At 36.5% G+C, this 22,239-nt stretch overlaps 1 protein-coding gene across 14 annotated transcripts in view; it reads left to right on the top strand.

Moving 5' to 3' along the window:
• Positions 1–22,239, top strand: part of CBLB (Cbl proto-oncogene B) — a 234,226-nt gene that overhangs the window by 179,827 nt on the left and 32,160 nt on the right. For all 14 annotated transcript variants that reach the window (XM_089330699.1, XM_070072025.2, XM_002716724.6 and 11 more), the window contains 2 exons: positions 1,023–1,388; positions 13,262–13,356. In XM_089330699.1, the coding sequence (XP_089186825.1) occupies positions 1,023–1,388; positions 13,262–13,356 (461 nt within the window). The remainder of the gene's footprint in view (positions 1–1,022; positions 1,389–13,261; positions 13,357–22,239) is intronic.

The raw sequence follows: 22,239 nt of genomic DNA, 5'->3' as shown, positions 1-22,239 counted from the left end.
TTACATTATTGTTTAATATTAAAGATATAATTCTAACTGTAAATTAAGCCTACAGTTTATTTTAGTTCTATATGGAGTTTTTTCCAAATTTGATAAGGGTATATATTACTATTATTAAAATTTTAGAAATTAATTCCATTTTTAGATGCTTTATAGTCTAAAATTGGTTGGAAGGATAATATTTTTAGTAATATTTGCTTACATTACAATTCACTTCATTTTAAAAGCACTTAAAGTGATTAGAGAATGTCATTCATAATTATGTAAACAAAACAAAATTTTTAGTATTTTTAAATATTAAAGGCCCAAATCATTCATTAGATGAATCTTCTAATAATGATTGAAAGCTCTGAGAGCCACACAGATTCAGTTTACCGGTTTATATCTTCATGTTTCCATGTTAGTATCAGATTGACTTTTCTTTTTTCATTTCAAAAATCTAATAAATTCAAGTAATTATATGAGTAATGTTGTTTTATCATATGTGATTTTTTGCCAGCATTCTCATAATAAATGATAAAACACCAAAACCAGAACAAATTTTTTCATATCAGGTGTTCTATAATGCAATAATGAAAACAAAAGTTTAAAAAATACTCCTAATTTTCCGGAAGTATTACAAAGCAAATTGGTCTTTGAAAAGTAAAATGATGGCAGATATTTTGGTGGATTTCATTTGTAAACATGCTAGTAAATAAATTATTTCCATGAAATCGTTATAACATTGGAGTCATGATATAATTTTGATCTACTTTTTTCTGTGTAGTTTCTACATCATAACATTTGCATTTATATACTCATTTGTAATTTTCAAAAAGCCCAATGAAATATGTGTATGAGTTGTTCATTAAAGTTTAAAAATTTCATTAACTAATGCTAAAAAGAAAGTTATTAAAAGTCGGGTCTAGGAATCTAAAGTCTCCATTATGATTTAGCAAACAAAAGCAGTAATATGCTAGTACAGAAGTTATTGCCTACATGGTACAATTTTCAGGATTTTTTTTTCTCTTGTGTCTTTTTAGTCTTCTCCTTGCATGGTGAGAAAACAAGATAAACCACTCCCAGCACCACCTCCTCCCTTAAGAGATCCTCCTCCGCCTCCACCGGAAAGACCTCCCCCAATCCCCCCTGAAAACAGACTGAGCAGACACTTCCATCATGTGGAAAGTGTGCCTTGCAGAGACCAGCCAATGCCTCTTGAAGCCTGGTGCCCTCGGGATGTGTTTGGGACTAATCAGTTGGTGGGCTGTCGCATCCTGGGAGATGGCTCTCCAAAGCCTGGAATCACAGCTAGTTCAAATGTAAATGGAAGGCACAGTAGAATGGGTTCTGATCCAGTGCTGATGCGGAAACATAGACGCCACGATTTGCCTTTAGAAGCAGCCAAGGTAAGAAATATGCAAAGCAAAGGCTGAAAGACGTGCTTATACACTCCTCTGATGGGAGGCAGCAGAAAGGCCAGGCAGTGATTTTTTTGTTTCTTCGATGTTTTTGCCTAGTGTGGCACTTCCCTGCAGGTTTTTAATTATCTCCAAGGTATAAATAATCAAAAACTCATTAAAACTTGAACTTAAAAGAAGTCAGGAAGAAGGTCCTAAGTAATGATTTCATTTTAATGGTAAGACAGTAGACAATTTGCCAGAGATTTATTTCACTTTCCCTGGTTTCCTCTGCCAAAAATGTCTCTCATTAATTACTTGGTAGTGGTAGAATCAGCTGGTTTTTTTTTTTTTGGTTTTTTTTTTTTTTAACTCTCCTAGCTATATCAGATTTTGGGGGAAAAAAGTTGTATAATTATACGTATCATAAATCAGCTGTTGGAATTAGTTGTTTTTGCCTGGGACAGTACATTTTAGGCAGCCAGGTAAAATGAACTTTTCACATCATTAAAAACACCAAACATAGTTCAGTCTTGGTAGTGCCTGTTGAAGTGAAATGGACACTGTGAGAAACAATGACTTGATCAGGCCTTGTCCTGACTGTCAAGGAACAACTTACTGCTTTATTCCTTTTAGTATTTTTTTTATTCTACTTAATACCATTGGTTGAAGTCTTTAATTAACACACAATTATTCTTAGGTGTTTAAATTTAACTGAAAAGTGATCCCTGTTAAATATAAGAGTGGGAATAAGAGAGGGAGGAGATGTGCAGTTTGGCACATGGTCAATCGGACTTGTCCCTAATGGGAGAGTTAGAAACGTGCCAAGGGATTCCAATTGTGGTTTTTTTTTGTTGTTGTTGTTTTTTTTTTTTTAAGATTTAATTTATTTATCTGAAAGGCAGACAAAGCAAGGGAGAGACAGAGAGATCGTGCATCTGCTGGTTCACTCTCTAAATTACCAACAAGGCCAGGGTTGGACCAGGAGTTTCATCCAGGTCTTCCACGTGGGTGGTAGGGGCCCATATACTTGGACCACCTTTCTGCTTTCCCAGACACATTAGCAGGGAGCTGGATTGGAAGTGGAGCAGCCAGGATTTCATCCAACGCCCACATGGGATGCCAGTGTTACAGGCAGCAGCTTAACCTGCTGGTCTTGGAGACTAATATTAAAATAATGCCATCACTATTGATCTTAAATTGTTCTCTTATTGGATTAGTCTGTTCCTTCAAAATAATTAGTCTCTTCCTTCTTGACCTTGGTGACCTCATCTTATATTCAGGAAACAAGGAAGGAGTGGGAAGTGGGACATGTACTCAACTCCTGTGTGTGTTTGTATGTGCACACATGAGCACATGTGAAGGTATGGTGATAATGAGAACCTTGTATAACGATATTTTATTTTGCTTTTTGTAAGGCAAAGAGACAGAGAGTGCTCTTCTGTTTCACTCCCCAAATACAGTTACCAGGAATGGTCAGGCCAAAGCCATGTGGTAGGAACTCAGTCTGGGTTTTCCATGTGGGTATCAGGTCTGCATTAGTAGGAAGCTGGAGTCAGAAGCTGGAGCCAGGAATTGAACAATAGGTATTCTGATGTGGGACATGGGCACCCCTACTGACTTCTTAAGATGTTGGCTAAGTGTCTGTTCCCTTTATAACAGTTTTGATCCACAGTGGCATTGTAAGGTAACAAACTATCTAGGACAGTATTTGAAAGGAAGGAGATGGCTGGTTGGTGGTGCTTTGCTATGATTCTTCACCAGTGACTCACCTTGGCATCTTCATTATCATCTATTATAACTGAGAGTCTCCACAGGTTCCCCCAAAGTCATCTGCATATGATATAAGTGTAAGAGAAAGCACTTATGAAAACAGTTTTTAATGTTCTCTGAAAATGGGAAGCTTTTCCTGAAAAACATTTTCCACAAACTAGAATCTCAGTTGGAGGTACTTGCTAGTTTTTTTCTGTTTTCTTCCTAGTTTCAGTGATATTTTTCTTCCTTTATCCTTTTTCTGTTTATTGTAAGCGGGTCACACCTCTCTTGAGAGAAGCATTGGAACAACATGAACTATTGGTCATATGTCAGCAGCACATTAAAATTATTTTCTGAATGGAATTCACAAATACTTAAAATATAATAAAGTGGTTCATTGAAGACCTCTTGGATAACACATTGTGTTGATTTAGCACTAATAGAATCCTAACATTCTAAGCCTTAAGATACTGGCTAATTTTTTAATTATATATATATATATATATATATACGCATATATAGATGTATATATGTGTGTATATATATATATATTCATTTTATTTGAAAGGAAGAGAAAAACACAGTTCTTCCCACCCTCAGTTCACTACCCAGATGCCCACAATAGTAGAATTGTCTGAGATTCATTGCTGATGCCCTCAACTGCATTCAGGTCTCCCTCATGGGTGGCAGGAACCAACTTACTTAAACTATCACCTGCTGCCTCCCAGAGTGTGCATTAATAGGACACTGGAATTGGATGAGAACTTCCCAAGTGGTGACTAACCCACTATGCCAAATGCCCACTCCTGTTATTTCTTACGGGGTGTTGCTGTTTTCAAAAGCTAGAATGACCATTTTTAGGTGATATTTCATTTTAATAAGTTAAATAGGTATGAAATAGTAATATTTTGAGTTCAGTCTTATGAAGATTCTTGTAAATGTTTCTGTGTGAATTTACATGTTCTAATCATTGCTATGGATTACTACATCAGACATAGAGAATGTTGCGTGGCAAATATGTCTCTAAAACCTAGTTTGCTTCTTGTTTTATTCTATCTAAGTAATCCTCATTAAATTTCTTTAAGCTCTAATCTCATATATTGTAGGTGTTAATTCAAAGTTAATTTCGTGTTACAACTTGAATTGGTTTCAGCAGAAATTAAACCAAGATTTCTAATTTCAAGTGAATGTTTGACTTCTAATAATTTCTAAAGTAGATTATTAAGAAGGATTTATAGTTAACATATTAAATGTTATAAAACTATAAAACAGATTCTATTACCTCTTTTATTGTCTTTATGAGGAAAAAGTGTATTCACTTCAGTGGACCACATTATATAGCACCACTTAGATAAGGTAGAAAAGGGGCCAGCGCCACGGCTCAATAGGCTAATCCTCTGCCTTGCGGCGCTGGCACACCAGGTTCTAGTCCCGGTTGGGGCACCGAATTCTGTCCCGGTTGCCCCTCTTCCAGGCCAGCTCTCTGCTGTGGTCCGGGAGTGCAGTGGAGGATGGCCCAAGTTCTTGGGCCCTGCACCCCATGGGAGACCAGGAGAAGCACCTGGCTCCTGCCTTCGGATCAGTGCGGTGCGCCAGCCGCGGCGGCCATTGGAGGGTGAACCAACGGCAAAGGAAGACCTTTCTCTCTGTCTCTCTCTCTCTCACTGTCTACTCTGCCTGTTTAAAAAAAAAAAAAAAAAAAAAAGATAAGGTAGAAAAGGCAGAATTCCTCATCATGTCACCATCGGTAGACGTAAGAAACTGGCTTCAACTAACTTCTGACATAAGACTGAGTCCATCCAGGATCCTGTAAACAATTTCTGTGGTTCTGGCTTGGAGATTCTTACATGGCTCTGGAATCAGGCTTAGATTTCACTCTTGCTCTGGAATTTCTTTGCTTTGTGGATGTGTGCAACTTATTTCATCTTTCCCCACATTGCACTTATCTCTCTGATTTTTCAAAGTAGAATTGTAGTGCATGGTACCTAGAATAGCAAACCTCCAGCTGCCTCAATGAACCTATGCAACAGCTCAGGAATAAAACCAAAAGTAGGGGCTGGCATTGTGGCTTATTGGGTTAGGCTGCGGCCTACAGTGCCAGCATCCCCTCTGGGCATCAGTTTTAGTCCAGGCTGCTCCAGTTCTGATCCAGCTCTCTGCTAATGTGCCTGCGAAGATAGCAGAAAATGCACTAAGTGCTTGGGCCCCTGCACCCAGGTGGGAGACCAGATGAAGCTCCTGGCTCCTGCCTGGCTCAACTCCATTCGCCATTTGGGGAGTGAACCAACAGATGGAAGATCTGTCGCTCTGTCTCACCCTCTTTCTTTCTCTGGCTCTACATTTCAAATAAATAAAAAAATCTTAAAAAAAAAAAAAACATACAAGTAACTGCTAGACATGAAGTGTCAGAGTAAGTTCTGGCAGTTGACATTTGTAATCAAAATAATGGTCTTTTTTAAAAAAATCATCCTTCCTCCTCTCCATTCTCCTTTTCTGTAGGGTGACTCCTAATCTTATCATCTAGTATATTTTAAAATTAATAGTTCGAGTTATTGCCTCAAGCTTAGAGAAGCATTCTAAGAATAGACACAAATGAGACAAGCAACATGGTAAAGCTCAGAATTTATTTGGGGAAGCAAGAGAAATACACAGGAATGTGAGGGATTTATTAAAGGAGAAGTACCTAGGAAGGGTAAATGGGAAATTCTGTACCAGAATCTCAGAGGGCAGACCAGGGGCCACATGTAGGAGTCTACAGGCTGGAGTGCAGCAAAAATGGGCAGCAGGCAAGAGGCACACAGGAGAGCAGGGGCAGGCCCAGGGCACTCCATGCCTCTTACTCACTTCCAAAAGGGGAGTGGTTACGTTGTCTGATTGACAGGTGGGTGTATACAGGTGGGATAAGATAGGGGTGGGCAGCGTGGAGGGACATGGTCTCCAGCTCATGAGCCTAATTCTAATACCATATCACTAATGCACGCTTGGTGAGCACTCAATAACTTGATTGCTGTTATTGCAGTGTTGAAGCTGATGTTACAGACGAAAGAATGGTAGGATGGGGTCAGTGGTAGGATCGGGTAGAGGGAGTTGAGGTAAGACAATGGCCATGATGCACAGGGAATGCCTAACTTGGTTAGGTTATTCCAGCACTGAAGCTGATGATCCAGATCAAAGAATGCATGGGTGCTGGCATTGAGGTTGGACAAGGGTAGGGCAGGGTAAAGGGAATTGGAGTAAGACCGTGTCCATAATACATAGGGAATGCAAACAGTCTGGAGATATATGCATATTCCCAGCACTGGCCTTCAGCAAGTAGTAAGACAGAATGCCCTTGTGTGAAAGAAGAAGCATTTTTCTCTTTAAAAGAATATTAAACAGGTAGATCTCATATAGTAAGGAAAGGAGAGGATAGAAGAGGAAAGGGAGATTATTGTGACTTTTTTTTAAAATAATATTTGTAGTGAAAATAGTCAATGTTAACAACAGTGTCTTCTCTTCATACACAGTGTACAGTTTTGTTTTATTATAGGAACAAAAGTTGTCGAGAAGTACGTATTTGCAGACTGATTTATTCTTCATTATTCTTCATCAGTCTCTAAATGTAATCAGATGCACTTTTTTTGGTCAAATATTAACTGCTGTCATTTAGATTTAGTTGTTTTCATTGGAGGTCATACTCCAAATTAAATATAGTCTTCTCATTTTGGATGTAAGAAAACTTAGACAGGAACTGAAAGGCTCAGTAAAGATTACATGCACATAGAGAATACCACAAGGGAAAGTGTAGAACTTCAGGGTGACAGCTTACTCCCCTTTGTGGTTGGTCCCTGATCAGTGCCATTTCCCACCATCCATTAAGACCACTCGCTTTTTGTCTTTATGTCCTCCCTGGATAATTGGTAAGGGAAGGAGGAATAAATTAAATTCTAATTACTCCATTTGCTAATTGTATAGAGCTCAAAGGGGAGAAAAGCACCCCTCTGATTCATACTTAAAATGAAGGGTGAGAATTTCCTCCACATTCATTTCCTCCTCTTTCCCCTCTCTCTCCCTGCTGGTACAAAGTGCCAGGGTGCTTTACTTTTAATACGAATCTTTAAGCTGAGAGTTACTAGATTTATGTATTTTGTTGTTCATAGGAGATTCCTTTCCTATAACACTGTTTCCATCCTCTGAAATTCTCAGATTCTAGTCACAGTATAAATCTAATCTTGTCAGGTAATAGTTTATTGATGTTTTTGGTGTTTTTGTTTTAATTATCTGAGGTGAAAATACTTATGTTACAATATTTTAAAATATTATCAAGATCTTTGAAATCTATCCCCTTAATTCTAGATATTAACAGTGTGCTCAACTGTCATCATCTTTCCCCTCAAGAGATTAGGAAACTGCTGTTTCTTAGGTGATAAAAACTATCTTGTCATGTTACTCACAGTGACGTTGTTCTAAAGATGGCACATGAATAATAATCTTTTGAATATGTTGCTAGAGAATTACATCAAATGATCCTTCTTTTTGAGATTGTGACATTTCGCACTTTCAGTGAAGAGGCTTATGTTCATACAAATGATCCTAACTTATTTATAAGTTTCAAGGGTTATCTCTTAGAAAATAAGTCCTCTTTGTAGGCTGGTTTCATTTTCAATCTGATGCTGAAGGAAGAATATAGGAGTAATTTTGGGGTAGCATGTGGGAGTGTTAGAATCAGAAAAAGGGTTGTATTTCAGGTTTTGTAAAAATAAAGAAAAATATTTTTCTTAATTGTGCTAAAATTGTCATATGCATATAAAATTGTTTTCTCTACATCTCAAGTGTCCCAAATGTTTTAGCCTTCGTTTTTTTAGACAATAGCAGATGGAACAAGGACATAAGCATTAGCCATTTTTGATTCTTGTTATCCCTGCCTCCTTTCAAGAGACCGGTTTAGTCTCACACCCCCTATTATTCGCAGCCCACTCCAAGCAGTCTACCCAGGTTTGGAAGCCTGTGGGCCAAACTTGAAGAACCTGTATGGAGAAGCTTGCCCCCACATTCTGCCCCCCACTCACAGCCCTAGCCCACCTAAAATACAAAAAGGCCCAGCCTGCTGAAGTCTGGGCCTTCTGCCACATGTTCACTCTGTCTGCATGCTGGCAGTTGGTCAACCTCTGCAAGTTTATTTTCTCTGAAAAAATTCAGTATGGTTGCGAGTTCGTGTTCTGTCTCCTCTCGGTTCTGGGCCCTTTTCCTTACATTTGGTGCCCCATGTGAGGAGGCACCAATCTGCATGTCTTTTTCTTACAATATCTGAGTCGTATGATACAACATTTCTCATCAAATGTGAAAATATTTTCAGCTTTAAGATTAGATGAGACCGTGAGGCATTTAGAAAAATATTAATCTAGGATAACCTAGACTTAAATTACATAACCTAGGTTATAATTCTTCCAAAAGCTAAATTACCATTGCTATATGTATATTACTTTAACCAAATTCATCTAGATGAGTACTTAGAATGTTCAAGACCTGGTAGGAACTACAGAGGTGAATAAAATATAGTCTAATGAAGATGAAACAGAGGCGTCAGAGAAGATTTCACGGTGATCTTCTACTTTCTACTTGTTGAATTCCTTATATAATGGAGCATTAAGCCTATGATTATTAAACAAAGTTGAAAGTATATTGCAAAAGTTAAAAAGAAAGAATAGAAGGAAAGAAGAAAGGAAGGAAAGCAAGCAGGCGGGAGGGAAGGAGGAAGGAGAGTAAGAAATCTCATTGTGTGCTTAAAATTCTATATATGAAATACATGAAATCTAGTCCCTTTATATAAATAAAATATTAAAAAAACTGAAAAAAGATAAAGATTGAGAAATATCAGGGCCGATGCCATGGCTCACTTGGTTAATCCTCCGCCTGTGGCACCAGCATCCCATATGGGCACCAGATTCTGTCCCTGTTGCTCTGGTTCCAGGCCAGCTCTTTGCTGTGGCCTGGGAGGGCAGTGGAGGAGGCCCAGGTGCTTGGGCTCCGGCACCCGCATGGGAGACCAGGAAGAAGCACCTGGCTCCTGGCTTCAGATCCGCACAGCTCCTGCCGTTGTGGCCATTTGGAGAGTGAACCAATGGAAGGAAGACCTCCCCTTCCTCTCTCTCACTGTCTATAACTCTACCTGTCAAATAAATTTTAAAAAAAGAAAAAAAAAATTGGGAAATATCCACAAAATATGTGAGATCCTCAAGAAGTGAAAAAAAATCAGTGATGCAGGATGAAAATGTGATAAAGCAAGCTCCTTGCAAGAGGGACACTGTGAATAGACATTAAAAGATCGGTAGCTATTGTTTCTATGGACTTGGCAGCAGTGGTGGTGTGAAGGTGAGAAGATCATCATCTTGATACAAAGGGAGTTTTGAATAGAGTATACTACATATGCATAAAGAAGGCAAGTGAGGTAGTACTGCAGCAAGGCAGGTTGAAACTAATTAGAGTGTTTTGGATTCCTTTTAAAAATGCATTTATATAAAGATAAAAGATTTCATGTGTTTCATACAATTTTAAGCATATATTGAAACTTTCCACCCTTCTCCCTTGCTTGTCCTTTCTCTCTCTCTCTCTCCTTCTCTCTTTCCTTTTAGTTTTTGTGATACCATACATTCAATTGTTACTCAAGAAAGAGATTTTCCAGTAGAGGAAGGATAGGATAAGAATCACAAATTTAGAAAATTTAAGTTGATAGTCTTTCCAGTGGAATTATGATATTCTTAGGAGTGTTGACAAGGACTGTTGACCTTGACAAGGACAAGGACAAAAAGATGTTTCTTTAGCAGAAGTTAGTGAGGTTTGAGTGTGTCTGCCTGACTCTGTAACATCAGTCTATACTTTTGAGGAACTGTTGTTTTGTACTGTTTGCAAACTGGTTTTCTAAATTTCTAAAGAATGGAAAATATTTATTTTGTAGCTCAAAAAATAATCTACTGCATTCCCTCAGATAGTGGCAGCTAAAATTATTTCTGGTCTAATGAAATAACTGTGGATAGGAACATGGAATTCAGAGTGGCATATGCTAAATCTCGTCCTCTAACCACTACCAAGCAATGCTGACAGTCACTTTAGATGCACAGAAATATGAACATCACTTTAATTCTTGCACACTTAGGTCTTTTGTAGTTCACCCACTGTGTAATCTGTCAATAAATTAAAGAACAATAAAGAATTCTATAATTAGTATTGGGCATATTGTTAATTCTCAGAAGGTATTTTCCAAACAGTTTACTGGAAGATCAGCTGTTAAACAGATCAGCTATGTTTTCTGAAAGTAATTCTGAGAGCTGTTGTGTTTGTTCCTGCAATACAAAAATGTTCCCTATAATAAGGTCATCTAAGCCAATCAGCAGTCGGTAGTCACTTAAGCCCTACTATGTGTATTACACTGGTAGAAATGTACTATAAAATGATGAAGAAGTAAAAGAGCCTTTGCCCTAAAAGAAGCTCAGTATGGCATGGATTCCCTCCCACAGAACATAGGAAAAGTTTGACTAGATAAAGAAATTATGGGATATACTATGTACACTATGGAGTACTACTCAGCTGTTAAAAAAAATCTGCCTTTTGGAACAAGATGGATGCAACTGGAAACCATTGTACTTAGTGAAATAAGGCAGTGGCAAAAAAGATATCGTATGTTTTTCCTAATCCAACTAATAGAGTACCTGAAATGTACTGTATTGGAGTGAAAGAGACATTTTGAGATTTGCTGATTGTCTATAGCCCTTGTTGCTTCTGTTGAGAAGCAGTTGTTTTTTTTTTCCTTCATAATACTTGTTGAACTCTTACTTAGTGCAAGTTTAACTATATGATCATTAAGTAAACTAAAAATAGATCTTTGTAAAAATTAAGAGTGGGAATGTGAGACAAAGGAGGAGAAAGGGTTGGAGTGTGGGTGGGAGGTGGGGGGAGTGTCACTATGTTCCTAAATCTATAAATGAGATACATGAACCTTGTATAATTTAAATAATTTTTTTTTAAAAAAAGGAACATGGACATAGGAAACAGCAGGTACCAAGCACCAAATGAAAGGTTCAGAAAAGATACTGTGGCCTTTCAGAGAAAAGAGAAACCCATTCATTACTGTGTCAGTAATCATGTTTCTAAAGCAGTTACAGAAAGGGCTGCTTGCATTTTAAAGCATATTAAATTCATTGTTTCATAAAATTAGGAACAAGTTTCTTAGTTTTGTTGGGTTGTTACTCTCCTAGAGAATGAGTTACCTTATTAACAGTACTTTGTCATTTATCAATGTTAGACGTCATTGTCTGGGCGACTTATCTTCATGAAATTTAATGGTGGTACATAAAAATGTTGTGCAAGTTCTATTACTAATATATTTATTGTCTCATGTACAAAAAGAAACATATTCAATATCACTAAACATTTGAGTGTATTGTATTCCTTTTCAAGTTTGTTCTTAATGTACAGCTTATAAAGTTATGGTTGGCTTATTGATAAATTAGGACTTAGACAAAACTATCACTCTTCTATTGTTGCTGAAATGTATTAATTATACATTACATATATAAATTACATATATAAAATGTAAACTCCAAATTACATTTTTCCAAAGTAAATTTTAAGAATATTTGTAACAAAAGCATGGAGGAGTTTTTTTCACATTTTTATCTAATGCTGCATCTATTCTAGCAGCATGAAAAAAAAACTTCAGTTCAGAATGACTTCAAATGTTGATTATCACAATGGGCAACTGTAGTTTGATACATCTATTTGTTGGTTAAAGGGCATTTTTTTATGTTGAAAGATTTTGTTGAACTATGCAATGATTAATATCTGTTAGGGAATTACTTCTCTTTAGCCAAGTTCAAAAAGCCTTGCCTTTTTCTGTTACTTGGCCTTTAGTCAAAAGTCTATGATAAAATCTCATTTAAAGTAGATTTAATATAGTAGATTAAATCTAACGAGGGAGGATATAAAAAAAGAAAATGGAACTAAAGCATAGGACTCGTTTTTAGTTTGAAATCTTGATGCTGTACAATTGATTTTGTAGCTTTGAAATGCGAACATTGATATATTTCAAATGCTTTCTTTAAACTTTTTTTTCTCATTTTATGTTGATGGATAAAGATATGGCCTTTTCAATTTTGCGTTCTAAGGCTTCAACACTGTCTTAGAAATATGAGGGAGGAAAAGATAATTGGTAGGTCTTTGATTGGATTATCTTGGGCTGTTCAAATGATGTTTTTTTCCACTTCACCATATTAGCAGTATACTTTTTCACTATGAATAAGAATTTGCAAAAAGCTCTAGATAAAAAAGGTTACTTACAGTTTGTAAAATGTGCTTAATCCTTTCTTGTGATTATGTCTTTGCTGCATTATCCTATCATTTTTCTCCTGTGTAAATCACTGTCTTTTCAAGCAAAGAGCATTGTTCAAACAGCCCCTGTTGTGTGACTAGGAAACCTGGAAATTAGAGTTTCCTAATTCTGAGTATTTAGACACCAACTGCCTATGGAAACTTATGAAGAAGTTAACACCTGTGGTTTGTGGTGTTCTCATACTGAAAATTATGCTTAAGTTTGCCTACGCGTGAGCCAGAACAGGTCTCTACTTGTCATTATTGCTGAAGCTTGAACCTTGAAAGAGCAAAGATATTTCTGATCGGACTCAACATACTGTTGTATCAGAAGTTTAAGAATATTCTGTTAATCCCAGAGAAGAGATGGTTACAAGCACTTTTTTTTTTTTGGCGGTAATTGAAATGAAAATTGTGCAGTGCTGCTTTTTTCATTACTACATCTTTATAGAGAGTAGTAACTTTTCAGTAAAAACTGATCACATTGGGGCAACTTAATATGTATCTATCTGGCTATCAAAACATGATTTATGTATGGTTTTACCTCTTGTTATGTTTAAAAATTATCTCCTGTCAGTTTTTTCCTAAATAACCTAGTATTTAAGAATCCAAAGTGCTGATGTTTTCTCTCCATGGTGTTCCTAACTCCTTAGTAAGGTTATGATATTTCACCTGTTTAAATAAACTGAAATTGCATAGCCTCTTCAAAACTGTAAGCTTTCTAAAGAGTGATGTTGTAAAAAGTCTTCCAGAAGTTGAAGTCTTCAATTTTTTTTTGCTTTTAGGTCTTCTCCAATGGTCATCTTGGAAGTGAAGAATATGATGTTCCTCCTCGGCTATCTCCTCCTCCTCCAGTTACCACCCTTCTCCCTGGTGTAAAGTGAGTTTCACTGAATTTACAGGTGATTGGTCCATGCATAGAGATATGATGAAGAATGCTTGTGAGGTACTCAATACTCAAACTGCAGTGTGCATGGAAAGGCATCAGTAAAAAATAATCCAGTCAGATAATGAACTAGTGTATCAGAAATCAGAATCCTTCTAATCCTTGCTGCTAACCATGGATTCTATGAAATTTACCTAATACTTGAAATTACACACTGAGAAACAAGGAGAAAAAGTTGAGTATTCCTTGCATCCAAGAAGAGGGTAGGGTACCCACTGAGATCTCCCTTCCAATTTGATGCTCTTCCTCAAAGGTATCACATTTTCTCCCAACTCCCTGTTTTAACATCAAAAGATAGTCCTTGGTTCCTCCAGTTTTTGTATTTCTCAAATCCAGTCAGCCGTTAAATCCTATTGATTATTCTTTTGAGATAGTCATAGCATTCTAATCTACACCATTGCCCTTAGCTTTGTCTCATAACTGGACAGCTAAAAGATCCTTCCATTGATCATCTCCACTTTAAAGTGGAAAGAAAAATCAATAACCTGGATGTCACATTGGAAAAATGGAAACAAAGAGATACTGGACAGTTAAGTCTTATCCCCCCCAGATATAAAACCAAGTATCCCAGTCCTCATTGTCCCATTCTGTATGACATCAGGCTTGCCTATCTTTCACCTAGTGTATTTTGTTCAGTGCAGTTGAGTTCATTTAATCTAAATTCTGGTTTCCCCTGGTTGCATTCTGTCTTAGGTTGGTTTTTATTACAGCAGATTATCTGAGACTGACCTGATTATAAAGAAAAGATGTTTAACATACAGTTTGGCGGTTTAAAGTCCAGGATTGGGTCACTACATCTGGCAGGGACCTCTTACTACTTCATAACATGGAAGAGAAGTGAAGGGGGAAGCTGGGCTGTGCAAGAGAGACCAAAACACATGGTTGACCTTGCTTTATAAAAACCCACTATCGGCCGGCGCTGCGGCTCACTAGGCTAATCCTCCGCTTTGCGGCGCCGGCACACCGGGTTCTAGTCCCGGTTGGGGCACCGGATTCTGTCCCGGTTGCCCCTCTTCCAGGCCAGCTCTCTGCTGTGGCCAGGGAGTGCAGTGGAGGATGGCCCAAGTACTTGGGCCCTGCACTCCATGGGAGACCAAGATAAGTAGCTGGCTCCTGCCATCGGATCAGCGCGGTGCACCGGCCGCAGCGGCCATTGGAAGGTGAACCAACGGCAAAAGCAAGACCTTTCTCTCTGTCTCTCTCTCTCACTGTCCACTCTGCCTGTCAAAAAAAAAAATAAATAAATAAAAATAAAAACCCACTATGGTAATTAATGATAACTAGCGATAGTGGTAACTAATCTGTTCCCACGAGAACTAACGCGCAGCCTCAGGGTAATCGTGAATCCTTCTGAGGGAATCCCCACCACCTCTCACCACCCTTTAGATAAGGGAGCAAGTTTCCAGCTCATGAACGTTTGGAGGACAAACCATATCCAAACCATATACTTGGGCACACAAAATCTATCGTTGTTACCTCTTTCTTGCTATTGAGCTGTATACTCCTCTGCTAGGGGTGAGCTCCTATAGAATATTTATTATCCAAAAAAATATTTTTCAGTGATTTCTAATACTTATAGTGTAATCATGTCCAGATTTTTGTTCTGGCTCTGTAAATTTTTTATGCTCTTCTGTTTGTGCTCCACTTTTTCAGAACCATAGTCCTAAAGGACCATGTCTCAGGTTCTGTTGATTTAAGAAAATTTCAATGACTTCTTCAACTGTGATGGTTAAAACTGATTCACTTTCCTTTCTCTATTTTCAGCACAATAAAGTATGTTACATACGAGAGTTCTTCAAAAAAATCGTGGTAAAATTGAATTGAAAGATGCTGCAGATTTTCAATGAACTTTTTGAAGAACCCTCGTATTTTACTATTATCTAATTTTAATCTGGGTGCCTACATTAGAAAGATTAATAAGGTTTTGAAGATAAAACTTTGTGTTTGGTCTGTGATTCTCCCATAATGCCTTACTGTATTTAATGTATAATAAGTACAGCCGGGATATGTGGTTACTTGGTTGACTGATTTTAATTTTATCTGCCAAGGTCTTCATCTCCAGTTATAAGTGCTAAGACTTCTTCATTCCTGCCTTTACAGGGCAATGTATATATGAATGCACAAGAAGAATAGGTTAGAGCCCAGCCCTCAGAAATTTACATTCTGTGGGGTTTTTCAAACGAGGCGACAGGACACAGGAGCATCCAATCTAAGAGCGCATCACTGGATAGCCATGCGCTCCCACTTTTGTTTAGAGGGTACCAGCAAGTCTACAAGCCAGCAGGCATGTAGGCAAGATTATACATCAACTTAAGGATTTGGGAAAAGGAATTCAGTCTGGTAGTCTAAGATAAGGATTGGAGCTGTGTTGTAAATCTTCAGTGACAGGTCCAAATTTACAAGTTCCAGAAAATATTCCAGGTAGCAGTTCATGTCCATTAGCCCCCTGCTGCTCCGGCTGCCACATTGGTTTGAGGCAGTGTGCCCATCCCAAGCCTATTTGGTGTAAACAGAAACTGTGGCCTTGCCTCTAATTTCAGGGGGATGTGCCCCGCTGAGAGGCACTTACACAGCATCTCTACAACATTAATATCCATGAAATCCTCAGAGAACAGTACATGCTAATTGTATAATACTAACTTGTTAGTTTTATATGGGTTTGGAGGACTTTGAAATTTGTTACTTTTTGTAAGTCAAACCTATTTCATGAAATATAGCAAATGGCCTGAGTCATAGAGGATCAGCACAATTGGAAAAGGCAGTGCATTAGAAAAAACAAAAGTTTAACATTTGACGTCGTGCAGAAACAGTATGAAACTGAGTTCTTTGGGCCGTTCTCCAGTGCAACAGACGTGGAAGTTGGAAATGGTAACCTATATTAGGTGTAGTACGCTCTTAATCAGTGAGAACATAGGATGGTAGTCTAGCCCCAAATGAACTCTAGATATATGTATATGTATATGTAATAAAACATCTAAGCCCAATTACCACTGGTAATTCAGAGAACATTAGAAAATGAAGTAAATGTAACCTTGCTAATTAGAAATTAAATTTTCACATCCTGTTTATTAAATTCATATTGACAAGTTGTATTCAAGATGAAGGCTGCAGTGACTTCATTTATTTCTAAGATTTAGTGTATGCTTCTGCTGTAAATAAAGCAAGAATAATAAACTCACAGTAAAATGTATTAATATTTTTCTAATACTTCAGTTTGGAAGTGCATCTAAAATAAGCCATGTGCTTTTATTTTTTCACCCCATTTACTCTTCATTTTTCTTTCATAAACACTGCAGTTATTTTAATTTACTACAGAAATATTTTAACAATGCATGCATGCTTAGCAGAAAATTATTTTTGTGTTTTTCATGCTGCTAGTTAGCCAAACTTAACAATGCAAATGTTAGAGTTTAATGAGGTATTTTTATCTCTGGAGTTTCTTTTTTGTAGCAGCTGTTCATTATGAACATATATAAAGTATATAAAAGAAAGTATCATATACCCTAACAACACACACAAAAGCTTAAACATAAGTGTCCATAATTTAATACTTTGACATTTTTATTGATTTTTAAGTCATTTAAATTATATATAGAGATAATTTCGTGTCCTCCTTTGTCACCTAATATTGTCGAAAGCCTTTTTCTTGTTTATTCGTTGTGTATATTGTGAAATCATGGAATTCTGAAGTGAGCTGTGGGATAAAATCAAACTAGATTTTTTTGTACATCTTATTTTGAATGAAATAAGTGTCTGGGCCCCACTAGCTGCAACTCATAGTTGAAAGGATCAGTTCAACTTAAATTATCTCTAAAATTCTTTTAAGCATCAGCATTTTAGGTTCTATAAAATATATTTTTTATTTTTTTAAGATGTATGTATTTATTTGAAAGTCAGACTTATACAGAGAGAGGAGAGGCAGAGAGAAAGAGATCTTCCATCCACTGGTTCACTCCCCAGTTGGCCGCACCAGCCGGAGCTGCGCCCATCTGAAGCCAGGAGCCAGGAGCTTCTTCTGGGTCTGCCATGCGGGTGCAGGGGCCCAAGGACTTAGGCCATCTTCTACTGCTTTCCCAGGCCATAGCAGAGGCCTGGATCGGAAAGTGGAGCAGCTGGGTCTCGAACCGGCACCCATATGGGATGTTGGCGCTTCAGGCCAGGGCATTAACCCGCTGTGCCACAGCGCCAGCCCCACAATATATTTTTTAAGTGGGTATCAATTGTGTGTCAAATTTTGACAACTTGAATGTTTCTTTACATATGATCATATCCTATTACTAAAAAACATGTAAGTTGGATTATTGCTCTAGTTTATTATTATTATTGTTAATCTACTTTGGCCTCATTGGATAGTTTAACCAGTGTACAATGAGTATAGACCCTTGGCTCTAAGAGGATCTTAGAAAAGAGATCTTAGCAAAAGGTCACTAACAGAAATAAGAATGTTGTATGGTCAAGTAGTAATTTTCATGCTAGATTCAGTGCGTGTTTCAAAACCAGGCCAGAAATAAAATTATAAGTTGCTGCTTAACATAACCCTTTGCATACCTCAAAAATATTGAAAACTTCAGTGCTAAATTTAAGAATGTCAAAGCTAACATTCACATTTCAATTTGTGTTATATTATTATAAATATCTATTGAAATGCCATTACTCTAATTCCCATTTACTCAATATTAGAGGCTACTCTGTGATAGCATTTCTTTTAATGATAAAACTACATATCTTTGCAATGATATGATTTTCCTTGTGGAATTTATCTTGAGACCCAGGAAATTTATACAGTTTATTTCTAAAAATACTTTTACTGTTTTAAAAGTAAGCTGAGACTGTAACTGTTTGCATATATATATATATTAATTTTCTGAAATAATTATTTTTCCAAGTTCTCCTTCACATCATTACATTTAGGTGTTAAATATAAAATTTTAAGTAAGCACTTGAAACATGGGCAATTATTACTTCTAAGGAGAAAATAAAAATTATTTATGGATTATTTTTTACTTTATGATTTAAATTGTTTACTGAATTGTATTTATCTTGAAGTAATTTGGTTTTCCAAAATTACACCTACAGAGGCAGAACTGAGACTTGAACCCAGGTTTTCTGATGTGGGATGTGGATATCTTAACCACTATACCAAATGCCCATCCCTAATAAACTCATAGTTTTACAAGAAAAAGTGTCAAAGTTGGGCTTATTGATTATTGTTATGTATTTTCTAAATAGAAAAGAGCTGATATTTTAGTTTCCATGGATGGAGAATCCAGATTTTACCTAATTATCCTAGTCTTGTTCAGTTACTGTATTAACTTGAGATTCAGCATGAACAAGATAAATCCTTGCCCTTTTTGGAGTTTATGCTCTAGTTAAGAAGAACAGAGAGCAAACAAATAGCAATATTGTATATTGTCAGCTAATGGTAAGTGCTGGAGGAAAAATAGACTGGAAGGGAATAAGTAATGATGGAGGGATTTATACTTTAGATGAGGACATTAGCAAGGACCTCTGTGAAAGGGTCATACTGGAGCAGAACCCGAAAGAAGTAAGAGAGCAAGTCATGATCCTGTGCGTGAAGAGTAGGAAAGCTGGACAGCACACAGGTGCACAGCAACCTCAAATCACTTCCTCCAGTTAAAAAAAAAAAGTTGTGAAAATATGGATAATTAAAGCTTATCTTGAAACTTAATAGTATGCCATGCTGCCTTTTCCTGATGTCATTAAAATACTTTTAAATTTAGCAAGTGTATTATAAAACTCATTTGGTAAAATGATTTATTTATGGCACATGTGCAGTAATCATTTCAAAATATAGCTGTATTTTGCATTACATCTTCTCTGGGCTATGATTTCTCTGAGTTAGGCATTTTCTCTGTTAGGATTGGTTTGGTACAATATAACAAATGCAGAATAATATAAATGGCCAGATTTAAAAATTCTACTTTAACAAAAGATAATTTTTAATACCTTACTCTCAAACATTATTGAGATTCTTAAATGTAGAAAACAACCAAAATGGTGTATCTCATTTAAAATGCTTTTCTAGGTTATTAAAAGATCCTATAAGTGATTAGTGTTGTACCATTACCAGGCTATCATTTCTCCAATAACTACTCATTGTTTTTGTCTAAAAACTTACATGTACTCAGTTATGTACAAACCATGCCAGACAATGGTTGACTGAAGGTTCTTCTTTAAATGTTTTGCAATTCAAGACACAAATAGAAGTGAGACATAGGTAAATCTATAGAAGACATAATATTAATGAATGAACATAAACTGAATACACACCATGGACAAGATTAAAGTTAGAAGAAAATCATTGAACTTATGGAGAAGTATCCCGAAGTTTCAAATATAGACAATAAATATTGAGGTTTCTACTTTGCTTTTTTCCTATGGAATTTGATAGGCTAAATGAGATGGCAAAAGTTGCTCAAATGAAGGTGAGAAAAGCACTTGGCAAGGGTGGCGTTTGAGCTGTAAATTGTAAAGGTTACAGATGATGAGATGTGCAGAAGGTCACCCATCTGAGGGTCTGCTTCTCACACCAGGAATCAACTCAAGGAGTGATTTGTACACTTTTGGTTTCAAAACATAAAAGTCACTAATTAAAGTACAGCATTAGAAAACAGCCCCTTTTGTCCCTCTGAAAATCCACCTGTTTCTTGGTTTGTTTCAAATGTGCACACAGCAAACTGAATGTATTTCACACTGAAAGCTCAAATAACCAAGGCACAGTGAATTGAGATAAAGTCGATTTTCCAGGCTTTATTAAAATGATGGTAAATAGGACATTTCAGAACTTTTTTCATATTTAAATACAGATACCAGTGGAAGACATTTTGTCACTAGTAGATATAATTCACTAAAATTTATTTAAGCTAACAGTCCATAACTAGTAGGTTGTGGCTACAAGATCTTATTATTCTATAAAATACCAGATGAGCTGCACTTCACATTTCACTCAGAAATGCTATCTGTTTATTTGTAGCAAGGCAAAAGATTAGTGGGAAACTAACTAGTTAAAGTTTTATGTTATTGAAGATAAAATATGGAATTAGCCACTACAGATGTGGTTTAAACAATTGTCTTCTTGACTCTCGATGAAGTATGTTTTTGAACACATCTAAGTCTTTGGGAGTAATGTACTGCAGGTGGATATTAAAACTTTCCTAACATTGATGGGGTGTTGAATATTTGAGCAAGTATTTTTGGTTTTCTTTATATAGTATATGCTTAAATTGCACAAGACACAGCTAATTCATTATGAATGAAAGTTATGAATATTCATATTATTATATTATGTTATATTTAATGTATATTGCATTTCATATATATTATATTAATTTTATTCATTATAAATAAAATAGAAATGATGTATGCAATTCTCATTTTATTTGCTAAGCAAACCCATTCTGACCCTTACATTGCTTAACTTGATGTCTTTGTTTACAAGAATTTATAGCAAAATAATGTTTTAAATCCCTGCTGTATTACCATAAGATCACTATTTTGCACCCATGTACCTACTTGTTTTCGATTGGGAAGGAAACCCTCCAAGGTTGAGTCCTGGTGTGTATAATTACATTATTGATAAGGTTCTCAGCGTTTGTTCTGAGCAGCTGCATTGGACCTTCTGCCACTGCATCACTTGGCTTTCATCTCACCATAAACTGCCGCTTGAATTCCATGGCAGCTTACACAAACAGGAATTCAAAGATCAGTACTGAAAAATTCTTCAAAGACAGGTAAAAATACACTTCTGAAAATGTTAAGAGAAACTTGCCTTTGATCTCTGAACTTCCTAGAGACTTAGACACATGGTTAAAACCTGAAAACCTTTAGGTTTTTTCAAACTGATGTCTAGTAATGGGCACAGAGAGTAGCCTTTAAAATTATTAATTTTTTTAAAAATGTTTCCATTTGGAATAGAGGTTTTAAGCTTCCCTAATATGAAAATCCAAAATGTCACTCTTAGAGTGTGAAAAAATTTTGGAATTTGGAGCATTTTAGATTTCAGATTTTCAAATTAGGAATACTCAAACCAGTGAAGTGTGTGCAGGCAGTTCAGCAATCTGGGAAAAAATCTGAGATTGAACGTGTTTCTGATTCCAAGCATATTGGACTGCTTACTCAACCTGCAGGAAGAAGAAATCCAAAGGAAAAACTTGTTCTAGGCATGATGGCACCATATACCAAAGGCCTCTTGCTCCCTCTACAGAAGGTGCTTCAGAATTGCAGGCACTTGATGGTTTCTGGCTTGTTGCTCTTTTTAAGAATGCAAACGGATTTTTTAAGAGAGTCATGATGTTTAATCAAAAGACATGGGTCATCGTGTATCCCCAGTGTGTTACACTCAGTAAGGTTGGGTTTGTGCATTTCTACTTTTGCACTTTTCTTTGGCATCGGCAAGGATCAGATTAAACCTCAACAGTAACACTTGTGAAAAACAGTAGGTTTCTATGCTCTTGCTTATTTGCATTTGTGTTTTTATTATTATTATTATTGATTTATCCCCAAGGATAAGTAAAATGCTTGGAAATTTCTTTAGCATTAGGTTTTGATTTTACTCATTTGAATCCTCTTTTATTTAGCCCCAGAATGTGAGCCATAAAGACAATGCGCTCTACTTCAAAGACTTGAAGTCCTCTTATTGTTTGCTTCTAACTTTTAAGTTATTGCATTCATTTTTAGTTCTCGGTTGTGGGCAAAAACAAGTTTAATAACTTAAATTATTTCACAGGAGAGTTTCCACTTCATTGAATTAATTAGGATTTTTTTTAACTATAGGTAATATTCACAAGAGACAAAAAG

Source organism: Oryctolagus cuniculus, chromosome 4, assembly GCF_051225735.1.
Source record: "Oryctolagus cuniculus isolate XC-2025 breed Fujian yellow rabbit chromosome 4, ASM5122573v1, whole genome shotgun sequence".
Taxonomy (NCBI): domain Eukaryota; kingdom Metazoa; phylum Chordata; class Mammalia; order Lagomorpha; family Leporidae; genus Oryctolagus; species Oryctolagus cuniculus.
Note: the sequence above shows the minus strand (reverse complement) of the source record. Positions and strands in the feature narration are given on the sequence as shown.